Source organism: Lycorma delicatula, chromosome 1 (genome assembly GCF_047948215.1).
Source record: "Lycorma delicatula isolate Av1 chromosome 1, ASM4794821v1, whole genome shotgun sequence".
Classification (NCBI taxonomy): domain Eukaryota; kingdom Metazoa; phylum Arthropoda; class Insecta; order Hemiptera; family Fulgoridae; genus Lycorma; species Lycorma delicatula.
The window spans coordinates 25,758,151-25,774,569 of NC_134455.1; the positions used below are offsets into that span (position 1 = coordinate 25,758,151).

General features: G+C 28.6%; 1 protein-coding gene across 2 annotated transcripts in view; it reads left to right on the forward strand.

Moving 5' to 3' along the window:
• The window catches only part of LOC142333297 (uncharacterized), a 58,602-nt gene that overhangs the window by 21,894 nt on the left and 20,289 nt on the right, over positions 1-16,419 (forward strand). Inside the window, exon 2 of one of the 2 annotated variants that reach the window (XM_075380353.1) lies at positions 9,521-9,568. The exons of the other annotated variant lie outside the window; for it this stretch is intronic. Within the exon in view, the coding sequence (XP_075236468.1) occupies positions 9,521-9,568 (48 nt within the window). The remainder of the gene's footprint in view (positions 1-9,520; positions 9,569-16,419) is intronic. 2 annotated transcript variants of the gene reach the window in all.

A 16,419-nucleotide genomic window follows, 5' to 3' on the forward strand; every position in this document is an offset into this window, starting at 1 on the left:
AAGCGATTGTGCGCGATTAATTATGAATCTCTTTAAGATTCCAGGCTTTCATAGTTCTGGTTTTTGTGCTGGTATAGGACAAAATGAAATTTATTATTCCCTAGAGATTCTACTCATTAAGATGTTTAAAAATACTCACACACTATTTTTTTTTTTTATTAGATTTAATTAAGAATACTGTTTTTACATCTTAAAAATGATTACTCTCTTCTAAAAATTTGTTTTTTTTTTTTTTAATTATTATTATTTAAATATATATGTACTGCTTCTTAGTCAAAATAATTTAAACTTTTTTTTGTTTTTTTTTTTGTTTTACTCTTATATGTAATATATTAATGAAAATTAGGCTTGAATTGATGTGAAGTAGGTATTTCATTGATTTGTCTTAAAACATGTGTTCCTTTAAAAATCAATCTTTTTATTTTTCGTAAAAAAGTAAATTAACTGACTGTGTATTGTATCTGATTCATTTGCAACGCATCGATTCCTTCTATCCGTATCCCTTTGTATGTCGGTTATGTAAGACGTCGTTGTACGAGTATAGTGTTTGATTGTTCCTGTGTGTATGTAAACAATGCCTTTGTATTCAGCTTGTTGATGAAGAATATCACCTGCGGTACGCGAGAAGATGAAAAGTCCTTGGGCTCCTTCCACACTTCCTGACCCAAAACTGGAGTACAAAGCTTAAGTCGTGCCTGTATTGTTGTTGGATGTTCTAGCTTTTGTTATATGTTTATGTACTAACAGTTTCATTTCTCCAGTCGTGTTTTTAATACTAATATTAATTTGTTATTTACGTTGCGTATTTTTGTTTTATTAACATTTAGAGAAAAATTAATTTTACGAAATATAGTTGCAGTAAATCGGCTACCTATTACAAATGCTTGAAAATTTTAGAACTAACGTAAGATTTTCTTATTAATAGTAAAATTAACTTATTTTTATTAATAGCATAAATTAATAGCATTGTAGATTTTTATCTACAATTTTGTAGTAATTTACTTTCCTTATGATAAGAGTGGTTATTATGTAAATTCAAATTCCGAACGTTTTTAGAATGTTGTAAAGTATCATTTTGTCAAAAATCATGAGCTATATAGTTAAACTGTTATATTATAATTCTTCAGTAACGGGCACTTATCATCTGATGTTGACAACTATGCCGATGACTCGAAAAACAGCTCCGTGTCCTTCTGATGCAACTTAAAAGGAATTTGCCATTGTGTAGGGCTATATTGTCTTAGCTTATTTATGATGCATGAAGAATCAACTCCAATTTAAACTAAGTAAAATATAATTGAGGTACTCTAGTATAACTGTCGGCTACGTATGAAAAGTGAGTAGGAACAGTACTGAAGTAATGTACGTTCCGCATTCCTCCGTTGGCGCATTTCAATAAAAATTGAAAATGCGCCAAATAAAAATTTCGGTAAAAGGTAGATTCAGGTTGTGGATTCGTATACTTCTAGCTGCAATATTTAACTCCGATGGACGTGAAGGTACAAAATAAAAACCATGTGCAAGATACAATATAAAACATCTGAAAAAACCCTTTTCACTCTATTTTTCAAAAAAATATTATGCCACTATTTTTCAAAATATTATTGAATTACTTTGGCTGAAAAATAATATCGTTTTGATGTCCTCCAACAATCTTAAGCTTTAAACTTAGAAATACATAAATTCTGTTCTTTAATTTAAAAAAAAAAATAATTTAAATAATATTTCACGGAGTAAAAAATTTGTGAAAAATTCTTTGGATATTTTATTGTGAGTTTTAGAACTACAAAATGAGTTTTTTCCACTTTTCATCACAAGGGAACAAAATCGGGAAATTTTTACATTAAAAAAAGTTAAAATTGACCTGCTCTGTTTCTTCGAGCTGACTTAGAAATGTTGATTTTTTTTATTTTTATTTTAAACAAAAGTAAGGGCGAAACACATCCTGAACGTCCAATTTATTAACATTATTATTACTTTATTTTGAAATTATAGGTTATAGTAATTTATTTCGTTAAATTATGCCAAAATATTGTCAAGGTTTATTGTTAGAATTTTTTATCATTACACATACGGTATAGGTTGTGATATATATAAAAAAGAAATCTTTAAAAAATATATATAATATCTCATTAAAAAATAACCAGTTTTTAATTTCAATATAATTTTTTTTAATTTTTTTTTTTTACTTAGGTTTTTTATTCTTCATTTTTAGTAATTTTTAAAGAGAAAGGAATGACTATTATAATTAGAAGATAACAAATAGGTATAAAGATAAAAGGAGTAGGAAAGCGATGAAGATAGGGAAGTGGGAGAACGGAAATGTGTGTCGATGGTTGAACTCGACCTAGGGTCAATGACATCAGGTGAACCAATAACTGCTAAACACTGCCGCATTGCTCCTCCGCGCCTCCACCCATTGTCTCCACGAATCTTAGGTCCGGTTACTCTTTCTCCTTCTTCCCATCTTTCACTCTCTTACTTGTTCTCCCTCTGAACTTCCTCATGATCTTTCTCCCCCCGGACTTCTACCCTCTTCTTAACTTTTTCTTTATACTGTATTGTTCTTTCTCTGCTCCGTATAAATGACACATGTTTTCTGGTCGATTCTAATATTAATCTTTATTTTAAGAAAGTAATAATAGGGCGTTAATCGAAATTAAAAAAACTAATTTATTAAATTGCTTATTTATTACTTTTATATTTTTTAAAGGCAAATAAATTTCATTTCCTGACACCTATATTCTTAATCAAGAACCGGAATTCTGTAATTTTGTTTTGGTGACAGATTTATGTTTTACTAATTATTTTCTTCCTGAAAAATTTGTTTTAAATATATTCAATTAAGTAATATAATTAACACTTCAACATTTACTAATCATGTTTTTTAATTTTTTTTTTAATCAGACCAATTTAATTATGAACTCATCTAATAATGTTTTTCTGAGATTAAATATTTTTAAATTATTAAAATATTATTAAAATAATTAACAAAAACATTATAGCTGTGCGACTATAATTGTCGAATTATTATTGATGTATTTTGACGTTCCTAACAATTTTTTCATTAGGGGTCAAATAATCCATTGTAAGGAATGCTAGTTACAGAATCATTTCTATCAAAGTAATTTCTCCAGTAACTTCTATGAGTCTAAGTTTTAAAAAGCTGGCTACTTTGGATATTTGGGATCAATATGTAAACAATCAGTTACTTTCGGCTATGTTAGTCGTTATATTATTTTATCTATTTTCAAATTATTAAACGCAATATTTTGAATAAATAAAATTAACATTGTTTTTATTATTAAAACTTCATTCGCTATATATTTATACTAATATACTATAATTTAAAAATTGTATCTTACTATTATCAAATTAAAGTATTTTATTCGGGTAAGTCCTTAAAACGTAAGGACTCAAATGAAGCAAAACGGTATGTTTATGTTCTTAGGTGGGATGGAAAAAGGTTTTACTATTATAATTAGTACTTTTTTTTGTTAAATAAAAAGGTGCAATTAATTATTCCGTTATAACCATTTATGTAATTTTTTAGCACTTATTGCACAAGATAATTTTAAAAAAACCGCATATGCGGTATCAGCAAGCATGAGGGAAGTCATCAATAGCCAATTACATAGCGATGCAAAATACCAGTACACCTTGGAAATTATCTCTTACATAGCAAGATCCAAAAAGCAAAAGAAAAAACCCACAATTAATATATACGTTGTTGATCTTATATTTGTGTATACTTGCGCGTATGTACGCTTTACTTTGCTTTTTTATTTGCAAATGGCAAAACCTGTTTGTAATATTTCTATAATATCTTAAACTAGTGGCCTTATTGTTCGTTTGCAGGAAGTATATATAAACCGATCGAGTTGCTTATAGTATAATGTATTACACCAGCCGAAATACAAACCTATTTAATTCAACGGTTTATTAAATTGTTGTCGGGTTGATTTAATATTTAGTTGAAATTATACGGTTACCTTATCTATCGTTTATTCAATCAAAACGAATTTATTATCGATTTTTACTGTTTACTAGTAACTTTAAGTTGTTAATTTTGTATTTATTTTATTACCGTTGCAAAAAACACCGTAACCTAACATACAAATACATAAAAACTATGTTTATATTTACCCAGATGTCACTTTTGATCTAATGTTTTAAAGCCCGCTTGGTTTGTACTTCATTACAAGCCGGTCGTCCTACTTTTCATGGCAAATTTTGTTATAAAACTAATCGTTAAGAAACTTCCAAACATTGTAAATAATACATCTATTTATTGGGCATATAATGATTTTCAGTACATTTTTCAATTTTTCTCTACATTTTTGCTCACTGCTTCTCATTTTTAGATCAAAATGTCATATTTTATAGTTTATTATACTGTTGAATATATATTCTACTCACCTAAATTATATAAATTTAGTAATTGACCCACAAATGCCATAACTAAACGTAATTCTCATAAATAAAATTAAGTATGTTCAGTTTGTCAGTATCATTGTATCTATTTTGTTATTTCCGTTTGTGATTACGTACGGTGTACATTTGTCCGAATATACATTTGAAATTTATCAATGACAATAATAGAAAATTTTTAATCAGATATTGAAGAAAATATTTTTTGCCAGAAAAAAAACGTGTACTGCAAAATTAACTTATTATAACATAAATTTCTTTGTAATAATGATTAAAAAACCAAGAGGTACCTGGGAAACCAAAAATTTAATGCAGTGCGGAAAATGCTGTTATACTTCAAAACATTTCTTAAAATTATATTCTGTGATGGCAGTGATAGTAGCCTACGTTATTTAAATTTCTTAGGTTTTGCGCGAGAAAAATTCGCAGTGAGAATACATATTATCGAAAAATTACGAAATTTCTGTTTCAATATATATGTACGTATCCAAATTTTAGCAACAGTAATAATTCAAGAACATAAGAAAGAAGCCGTAATAAAAAACGGAGTCCGACAAGGATGTTCCCTATCCCCGTTCGCCATTACTTTTTAATCTCTGGATGGAGCTAGCAGTTAATGATGTTAAAGAATAATTTAGATTCGGAGTAACAGTACAAGGTGAAAAGATAAAGATGCTACGATTTGCTGATGATATAGTAATTCTAGCCGAGAGTAAAAAGGATTTAGAAGAAACAATGAACGGCATGGATGAAGTCCTACGCAAGAACTATCGCATGAAAATAAACAAGGTAGAAGAATTTTGTTATTTGGGAAGTAAAATTACTAAAGATGGACGAAGCAGGAGCGATATAAAATGCCGAATAGCACAGGCGAAACGAGCCTTCGGTCAGAAATATAATTTGTTTACATCAAAAATTAATTTAAATGTCAGGAAAAAATTTTTGAATATTGGGGTGTCGCTTTATATGGAAGTGAAGCTTGGACGATCGGAGTATCTGAGAAGAAAAGATTAGAAGCTTTTGAAATGCGGTGCTATAGAAGAATGTTAAAAATCAGATCGGTGTTTAAAGTGACAAATGAAGAGGTGTTACGGCAAATAGATGAAGAAAGAAGCATTTGGAAAAATATAGCTAAACGAAGAGACAGACTTATAGGCCACATACTAAGGCATCCTGGAATAGTCGCTTTAATGTTGGATGGATAGTTAGAAGGAAAAAATTTGCGTAGGCAGGCCACATTTGGAATATGTAAAACAAATTGTTAGGGATGTAGGGGGTATACCGAAATGAAACGACTAGCAGTAGATAGGGAATCTTGGAGAGCTGCATCAAACCAGTCAAATGACTGAAGACAAAAAAAAAATCCAAATTTTGTTATACCCATCTTGAATTATTGCGTTTTTAATCTGTAAATTTTGTTTTGTGTTAATCTTGTGAGAGTATTAAAATAAAAGAGCGTGACTTTTGTTTTAACAGCTCTTATTTCTAATCTAATGTTGTTTATACAAACTAAATTAAATTATTTGTATAAAACATTGGCCTAAATTACGGTAATTTTTTAACGGTTGATAAATAATGAAATTAATATATTTTTTTTTAAAGGATGACATTTTTTATTTATTTCATTACCTTTCCAAACAATACTGTTGTTATTATTCTTATTTCTGGCTTATTAACAAAAAAGGCATATCAAAAGTTTTTTATTCAATTTCTTTTATATACTCTATAAAATAGACTGTTGCAGTAGCCGTATTTATCATCAAGCGTCTATAAATTTTATTCTATATTTCAGTTTTTATGTAATCGATGTTTCTGCTTTCACGGAACTTTATAAATACTTTTATCGGTTACGAAAAACTGTTTACAAATTAAAGGGAGGGAGTTATTCAAAATCTTATTGTTTAAACTCTCAGCATTTTGTTCCATAAATTGAAGATGGTAATAATACCTAATAATAATTTAAATTTAAAACGTAATAACTATTTTAAATTTGTTAATCATGAGGTTACAAAGAGGTTATTCATCTTTAATGCGAGTTAACTATTATTTCATATCTAAATGTCGTTTAGAATTTAAATCATATACATAAACCATAATTTAACGTATATTTGAAGACTAAACTACTTTTCTACTACGATAACGTCCAGAACGATGTATGCAAAATATAAGCGACTTTGCATCTGATAAATCAGGATTATATTCTGTTACTTATTATATTAATTTATTATCTAAGTTGTTATTTACTTGTCAAAGTAGCAGTGCATGAATAAATATAAAAAACTACCCATGGAACCACGACAATTCTGAAATGGCAAAAAACACAAAAATATTTGAAAAACACGATGAAACCTGACGCGTGCATATATCTAAGCAAGAAGAAGCGATCCTCTAACACGTTAAACAAGCAGTTACTCACATCAGAACTCTGTAATAAATGACACTCATAAACAACGACTTACACCAGAACTGTTTGACTTAGTGTAATATTTTGGGCATCCAGTTTACTTTATCATTTACTGCTTTTGTGGATGTTTTGCGATTTTGTTCGTTAATATAAAATAAAAAATGCGATATATTTTTTTATTATAAACCAACTCTGATACATTATCAAACCTAAAGTACTCATTTTAAAATAAAAACACATAGCTTACTGATACGAAAGCATGAAGTTGATAAGATAGTATCCTAGTCAAACAAAAGTTTTAATAATATTTTTCGTTATTTTTCTTTTACTTTACGTAAAACGTTTTGTTAAAAGTAACTTCTGTTCATCGTTGCCCGCGATTAACATACCTGCATACCTTGTTCCATCAATTAGCCTGTTTACTTAATATAAAATCATAATTACAAGCAATACTGTAAAAAGACACAAGCTGTTAGAAAATTAAATAAGTTTTATTATTTTTTATTTTTCATAGAAATAGCCTAACATTGTTATGCAGTAATATATTTTCATTACAATTAATGTAATTTATACGTACAATTTGTTAAATATATAATACTACCTACTTTCAGTTTTTTTATAACTATTTTTTTTTTATCACTAAACTAAAGGTGTATTTAAAAAAAAATGCTTATATAATCTTGATATTTTCTTTTAATTCTTCATTTTTTTCGTTTATCCTCCGGGACCACCATTAGGTATTATATCAGAGGATGAGATGAAATGATTTGTAGAGTATGAAAATTCCATACCTGACCCGGGATTCGAACCCGGGACCTCTGGATGAAAGGGCGAGACGTTACCACTAGCGCCACGGAGGCCAGTAACATTTATAGTTAATTTTCGAAAATCGTTAAAATGAAATAATTGACAGTTAATAGATTACAGATGTGTTTCGATTGACTAATTTATGTGATTTAAACGTTTATATTTTAAAAGTCTATTTTGATATTTTAGTATTATACTATTTTAGTAGTTCTCTCTACTAAAAGATTATAAGAGATGTTTTAAATAAAGTACAATACAATAAGAAATTACATTTATGAATGTATCGATGAAATATATAATATTGGCATATTACATATATTCGTGGTCAAAATAAAAAATGTAATTTACGTACAAGACAACGGCAATTTGAAATACACATCGTAATTCTACATTTAGGTTCTAAATACTGTTAAGCATTCTCATATATTTGAGATGTAATTTATATTTAATCGATTATAACATTACATAATGTTCCGTTAATTTAAACATTTTTCTTAAATGTTGAACATTCAGTAAGCTAGGAACACAAAAAAATTTCGTGAACTTCTTACTAAATTAAAATAATAAAATGCTTGTTTTATGTATTTAAACTGTAATTATTTTGGTTTATTGTTCCCATAAAATTTTTACGTGTTCCTAGCTTCTAATGTACTACATTTAAGAAAAATATTTAAACCTGAGTAGATTTGTTTTTACTTAAGAAAATAATTTTCTTACAACGGGTTCTTTAGCTTTATATACTTTTGATACTATCCGCTGCTTCATTAAAAAAAAAATTAAATAAATATTTTTGTAAACACTGAATAATTTTATAACTCTAACTGCAAATAAACGAAGTTTTAAAATTCAGCCCGTTATCGTTTTTCAATAGATAGATTACTATGAAAAATTAACTGATAATCGGATAACTATTATTACTCTAAAAATTTAATCGGGGAAGAATTTTTGAATTATTTTTGATATCTCTTTCAAAACCAATTGTATATTTTACTGATATGAATTATACTATAAGTTTTCTGTGTCACATAGTTTAGTTACCGACGTAACCTACCGAACATTTAACTTTTTTTTAAATACTTAAATAGTACACTACAACTTACGTATGAGTTTCAGATGACACGGAACGGTTAATCTTCGTATAAACTTTGCATTAAAAGAGCCAAAATTTGTTATATGCGAAGTGCGAATTGGCTTCGCCGTTCATAATGCGTGCAGTTCCGGTTCCTTGTCCTTGGCTCTCCGGGGGGTGGATTGTTCTAAAGAGGGGAAAGTGATGCAAGAAAGTGAACTCAAGACAGGGAAATTCCAGTCAATGACCCCGTCCATCCCCTCCCGGCACATTCCCGGCCAAACAAGACGGCCAGGAACAGCGGGCAGTCATCTTCTATCTCAGCGGTAACCTTCCGTATTGCCGACTGTACACGAGCGCCTTACCACTATCAACTAGTTTCATAAAAATAAATTAACCGAGTAATTGAGAATCGTAATAAAAAAAATTTTCTGTATAATTTTGCTTCAATTAGACATTCATTTTCAATTTTAGTACCAAAGATAATACAAACATAATAAGATGCTGTTCAACAAACAAGTACGTATGTATTGCCAAACATATTGAATTGTGAAGAAAAACACTTTTTTGTCCTTTCGCATTTTGCTTGTATGATAAGGTGCACATTATTTAAAAATATAAATAATTTTTTTTTAGTGTATTGGAGGAATAAATTACACTGGAAAAGAAAATAATATTATATTAATGTTCTATAGTTATAGTTACGCATATATATAATCTTTTTTCTTATAATTTGTGTTTTCAAAGTTTTTATTTATAATTATTATATTTTGTAAAAAACATTAACTAAACTGTTCTTTTATTTTCAGGTGAGTATCCTGCGTCATTATTTGTGCAATTCCTTTGCCGTTATTTCTGTAAGTCGATTGATAACTTTTTATTAAAATTAATACTGATTTTTAATTAAACCGAATGTGTATTTGTAGAAATCGTGGTTAATTAGCATTGTTTACATCAATGTGTAAATAAATAATCGTTATTTTATGATGCATAAAATCAGTTACGGTGTCATACATAAGTTTGTATGTTGAATAAAATAACAGCTGAAATCCGGAAGACCAGCTTTATTATGTAGCTCCTGTAACCTTCTGCTGTATGTTCAACTACCTCATCTCTTATAAATAGCCTGATAATGAACATACCACTGGAATGTAATGATTTCAATATCGCACTATAATACTACTTTACTTTTTGCATTATGCGGTTTTCTTTATAAGTATTGTTATGTTAAATATATATATATATATATTATATCGGCGTATTTTTCACGCGTATATATATTTTACAATCCTCAGTTATTATGCTGTATATTAACTTTTTTGCACCACCTATTAATTGATTTATTTCTCTGTGATTGGTTTTAATTGGTTCATAATTTATGAAATAAACAATTTTTAACAAACTTAAGACCGTAATAAAATTTTAATAAACTTCGATATTTATTAAATAGTTATTTTTATTCGCGTCTTTTATCTATTCTTTACTGCCAAATATTTCAATAATTTTGAGTAGGTTTCATTATTCTGTACCTGCACATTAAATAAAAAAATAAACATACATGTATATTATGCATTCTTAGTTAGGTTTCTCTCTATCTCCCCCTCATTTCATACAAGTAAATTTTGTATATATATATATATATATATATATATATATATATATATGTATGTGTGTGTGTGTGTGTGTGTGCGTATATAAGCTTTCAGAAATTATTTAAGTAAATTTATTCAGTTTATCTTTTTATACTTCTATAGTTTTTTTAATTTTATTTCGAGATTATACTGTCTCACAACAGTCTGTAATCTCCAATTACAATGACAGTTAACAACTTCGATCATTAAGTAATAATTTTACATTATTATTTTAATTTTTCTTTGCTTTTTGATGTTTATTATTCGATAGCGATAAGTGGATTGACTTGAAATTATAAAAGAATAATATTTTCCATCATGTAACCAATAATAATTATTTAAACGTAAAATAGTAATAATTGTTTTAGGGATACATTGGTTTAAATATCTGGTTTAGTAGGTGATTGATAAAGTTCAAATCTATTTTTAAATAAAAATAAAGTCTTTATATTTTTACTAGATTCTTTTAGAACTTTTACATAATACATAATTTTTCTGTATTATACAGATTATCATAATTTTTCCCTAAGTTTATGATTTAAAAGTTTTTTCAATATTAACATATAACAGTTCATCTTCTAATCAGTAGTATCAACAATATTATTTTGATGAATAAAATTTTAATGTGAAATAAAATTATTAAGGTTTTATTTTATTAATTAAAATAAAATCAATTTACATCGATTTATTGATATTGCTTCTGTTACGGATATGTAATTTCCAAAAGAATGGTGTACATAAACATTTTAATATAAAATAATTGTTATGAATATAGATATATTTTTTTCAATTTATGAAATTAGTTTTATATTATTACTTTTCAATTAAATAACAGATTTGGGATTAGAGATACATAAGGGTATCAAAAGAAAATTAATATTCTGCAAACTTAGAAACTAAGAAATTCTATTACTCAAACTATACTTGAATAAACAAACAAAATATATAATTTGAAATGATTAAGGCATATAAGATTTATCCCTCTACAAGAATAAACTCTCGCTTTGATAAACGTAAACGAGATCGAACGGTCGGGCGTTTAAATGAAATATCCTTGGAGAATTAGATGGCGCCAGGTTGAGTTAGTTGGACAGCTATTAATAAATGGCGTAGCCGATAGCAGAGAGCCCATCAAGCTGTTTTTAAAAGTAATAATACATTTTCTCAGGACTCCAGCTTAAACTTCTTAACTACGTTTAAAATATATTACATACTTAATTGTTTGGTTGTATTCTATAAATAATATTTCAGAAGTACTTCTATTATTTTTTTCTGTTTTGTGTGGTAAAGATACCTTGCAAATGTCTTTTAAGTTTTACATATATTTTTTTATAAACTTGATAAAATCGTAGTGTAAATATAGTATAATTTATACTTATAAAAAAAACCATACATGCCGCAGAATAATGCTTTATTCTTTTCTAGATTTGAAAATCCCTTTCATGTTGGCGATTGCATATTTTCACCATTATATCATACTGCTGACGAAAAAGCTCTAAAAACCAACCCGGAAACTAACTTGCGAGAAGATATAAAATGTTGTATCTACTAATTTTATTTATCTTAGGATTTGTTATTCGTTAGATTTTTCATAACGAATATTAGTTCCATAATGATTCGTTCTACCGTCAGTTACTATGGTTATTTATAACTTTTTAAATCGAACACCTTAAAGTTATCCGAAGATGAACAACCATCAACATTTGAAATAAGCGTAAAAGCTGTTATATGAAAGCTTTATTTTATCTTTATTTTTAAGTTTTATTTTTTTATATGAATGCTTTATTTTATCTTGTAAATAGTTCGCATTTATCTGTAAACATAAAAAACCAGTTACAGAAATATACAGTAGGACACAGTATTGTCCGGCGTTCATGGTGCGAGTGGTAGCGTCTCGGCCTTTCATCCGGAGGTCCCCGGCATTTTTCACACGCTACAAAAATTGTCATTTCATCTCATCCTCTGAATCACTACCTAACGGTAGTCCCGGAGGCTACAAAAAGAAAAAAGATCACAATATTACAATCTTTACTTATATTTTCATAATTTAATTTACTAAACATATTAATAACGTTTAAATAAGGATACATGTCGTTTATGTTCGTGAAATTTATCGGATTGTTTAATTGTATATGATTAAATCACTTTACTTAAAACATAATTTTGTAAAATAATTTTATTTTTTATTATTTTTAAATTAGGATATTATTTATGTATATTTTATATAACCAAGTAAAACAAATTCTGGTTATGCAGAAAACCTCTCAGACTAATCTATTAGCATACAGTTTAAATCAAATCAATGAATAATTTATAGCGTTTAAACCATCGCAATGTTTAATGTTATGGATTTAAAAAAAAATATTACACATAAATGTAATATAATTTTTTATTAATACTTTTAATAAATGTATTTTTTTATATTTAAAAATTAAAAAATAATAATTCATACAATTTTTCTAAACTTTACATTGGGATTTTTTTTTAATTGTAGACTTTAACCGCTGTACTTTGAAATATGCTATCAACAAACCGAACTTTACTTAGTGTACAATTTAAGTTACAAAATGTTTGTAAGAAACTATAGGTAGGTTACTGGCGCCGATATCTCTGAAAATTATACGAGCTGCATGATTGTGTTGAGCCACGTTTATTGACCCATGATTAGTTTTAATAACAGGTGTTAAGACCGCGTATCTTTTGAAGCAGTAACAGCATGTTTTATAACCATCCATTGGATTTTCCTCGATGTTAGGTCATGACAGTTGATTAAATCCAGTTTGATTTTGTTATTATTAAAAACTTGATTTAATATTAGGTTTAAATGGAAAGTAGAATTAAACGATGCTCCAGGGTTTCTCTTGTTGCTATTCGGTTAATTTGTTGAATATGGATTTAGAATTTAAATTACCATCGACGTGTTACATCTTATGATTAAATGATTTTGTAAAAATTAACATTTAAAATACGATTTTAATGAAATGAAATGTCTCTGTGTAAGTGGAGTACATTTTATTCTTAAATAAATATCACATGTATCATATAAACACACTATATTAACCGTCAATGTTCTAAGCTCTGGTAAATTAATAAATTTTTTTTAGGTAATTGATTAACGTATCAAATCCATCATAAATATTTTAATTGCTTTCATAAATAATAAATAAAGATAAATAAATTATCTTCAGTATTTACTTTAAATATATATTTAAATTCAGGGGGACAAGTTCGTACGAATTTAAATATTAGTAATTCTTGTAATGAGAACTTTTTTTTGTTTTCAGTCATTTGATTGGTAAGATGCAGCTCTCCAAGATTCCCTATCTAGCGCTAGTCGTTTCATTTCGGTATCCCTACATCCTCCATCCCTGACAATTTGTTTAGCATATTCCAAATGTTACCTACCTTTTTTCTTTCTTTTCCTGTTTAGCCTCCGGTAACTACCGTTTAGATAATACTTCAGAGGATGAATGAGGATGATATGTATGAATGTGAATGAAATGTAGTCTTGTACATTCTCAGTTCGACCATTCCTGAGATGTGTGGTTAATTGAAACCCAACCACCAAAGTACACCGGTATCCACGATCTAGTATTCAAATCGGTGTAAAAATAACTGGCTTTACTAGGACTTGAACGCTGGAACTCTCGCCTTCCAAATCAGGTGATTTGGGAAGATGCGTTCACCACTAGACCAACCTGGTGGGTTAAAATGTTGCCTACCTGCACAATTATTTCCTTCTACCTGACCCTGCAGTATAAAAGCTACTATTCCAGGACGTCTTAATATGTGGACTATAAGTCTGTCTCTTCTTTTAACTATGTTTTTCATAACACTTCTTCGATTTGCCGCAACACCTCTTCATTAGTCACTTATCCACCCACCTGATTTTTAACATTCTCCTATATCACCACATTTCAAAAGCTTCTTTTGAAATGTGGTGATATAGGAGTTTCTCAGGACTTTCTTCTCAGGTACTCCGATCGTCCTAATTTCACTTCCATATAAAGCTACGCTCCAAACATGTACTTTCAAAAATTTTTTCCTGACGTTTAAATTAATTTTAGATGTAAACAAATTATATTTCTAATTGATGGCTCGTTTCGCCTGTGCTATTCAGCATTTGTATCGTTCCTGCTTCGTCCATCATTAGCAATTCTACTTTCCAAATAACAAAATTCTTCTACCTCCCTAATCTTTTCTCTTCCTATTTTTACATTCAGTGGTTCATCTTTGTTGTTTCTACTACATTTCATTTTTTTCGTTTTGTTCTTTTTATTTTCATGCGGTAGTTCTTGCGTAGGACTTCATCTATGCCGTTCATTGTTTCTTCTAAATCCTTTTTACTCTTGGCTAGAATTACTATATCATCAGCAAATCGTAGCATCTTTATCTTTTCACCTTGTACTATTACTCCAAATCTAAATTGTTCTTTAACATCATTAACTGTTAGTTCCATGTAAAGATTAAAAAGTAACGGAGATAGGGAACATCCTTGTCGGACTCCCTTTCTTATTACGGCTTCTTTCTTATGTTCTTCAATTGTTACTGTTGCTGTTTGGTTCCTGTACATGTTAGCAATTGTTCTTCTATCTCTGTATTTGAACCCTAAATTTTTTAAAATGCTGAACATTTTATTCCAGTCTACGTTATCGAATGCCTTTTCTAGGTCTATAAACGCCAAGTATGTTGGTTTGTTTTTCTTTAATCTTCTTTCTACTATTAATCTGAGGCCTAAAAATGCTTCCCTTGTCCTTTTACTTTTCCTGAAACCAAATTGGTCTTCTCCTAACACTTCTTCCACTCTCCTCTCAATTCTTCTGTATAGAATTCTAGTTAAGATTTTTGATGCATGAGTAGTTAAGCTAATTTTTTTGTACTCTTCAAATTTATCTGCTCCTGCTTTCTCTGGTATCATGACAATAACACTCTTTTTGAAGTCTGACGGAACTTTCCCATTTTCGTAAATATTACACACCACTGTGTATAATCTATCAATCACTTCTTCACCTGCACTGCGCAATAATTCTGAAGGTATCCTGTCTATCCCAGGAACCTTTCTGCCATTCAAATCCTTTAATTAAATTCAGATCTTAGTACTGTATCTCTCTTTTCACCCTCTTCCTCATCCTCTATAACTCCAGTTTCTAATTTATTTTTTCCGTATAGCACTTTAATATATTTTACCCACCTATCAGCCTTTTCTTTCGTGTTATAATTCGTTGTACCATCTGTATTTAAGACATATTAAATTTTAACTTATGTACGACAAAATTCTCCTTAACTTTTCCGTATGTTCTGTCTATTTTACCAATGATAATTTTTCTTTAGTCCGCTCTTCTTTCGCTAGTTTGCACTTCCTGTCTATAGTATTTCTTAATTGTCGATAGTTCCTTTTAAATTCATCACCAGAAAATATTCTTTTATTTTCTACTTTCATCCACCATTTGCAATATATCGTCTGAAATCCAAGTTTTTCTACCGGTTCTCTTTGTTCCGCCTAAGTTCGCTTCTTCTGATTTAAGAATTTCCTTTTTAACATTCTCCCATTCTTCTTCTACATTTTCTACCTTATCTTTTTTACTCAGACCTCTTGCGATGTCCTTCTCAATAATATTCTTTACCTCCTATTCCTCAAGCTTCTCTAAAATTTACAGATTCATCTGACACCTTTTCTTTAGGTTTTTAAACCCCAAACTACATTTCATTATCACCAAATTATGGTCTCTACCAATGTCTGCTCCAGGGTAAGTTTTGCAGTCGACTAGTTGATTTCTAAATCTTTGCTTAAGCATGATGTAATCTATCTGATATTTTGCAGTATTACTGTATTTTTCCACATGTATATTCTTCTATTATGATTTTTAAACTAGGTGTTGGCAATTACTAAATTATTACTTCGTGCAAATAACTAGTGAGAATTAGTAAACGTTAAAAATCAAAAGAAAATGTTGCAAGATTATCATAAATTAATAAAATTTATCAAATATTGAGGAGGATGTAGTTTATATCTCTAACATTTTACATTTTCTATTTTTTAAATTAGCAACAGAAAAAATAGCTTATTTTCCTAAAAC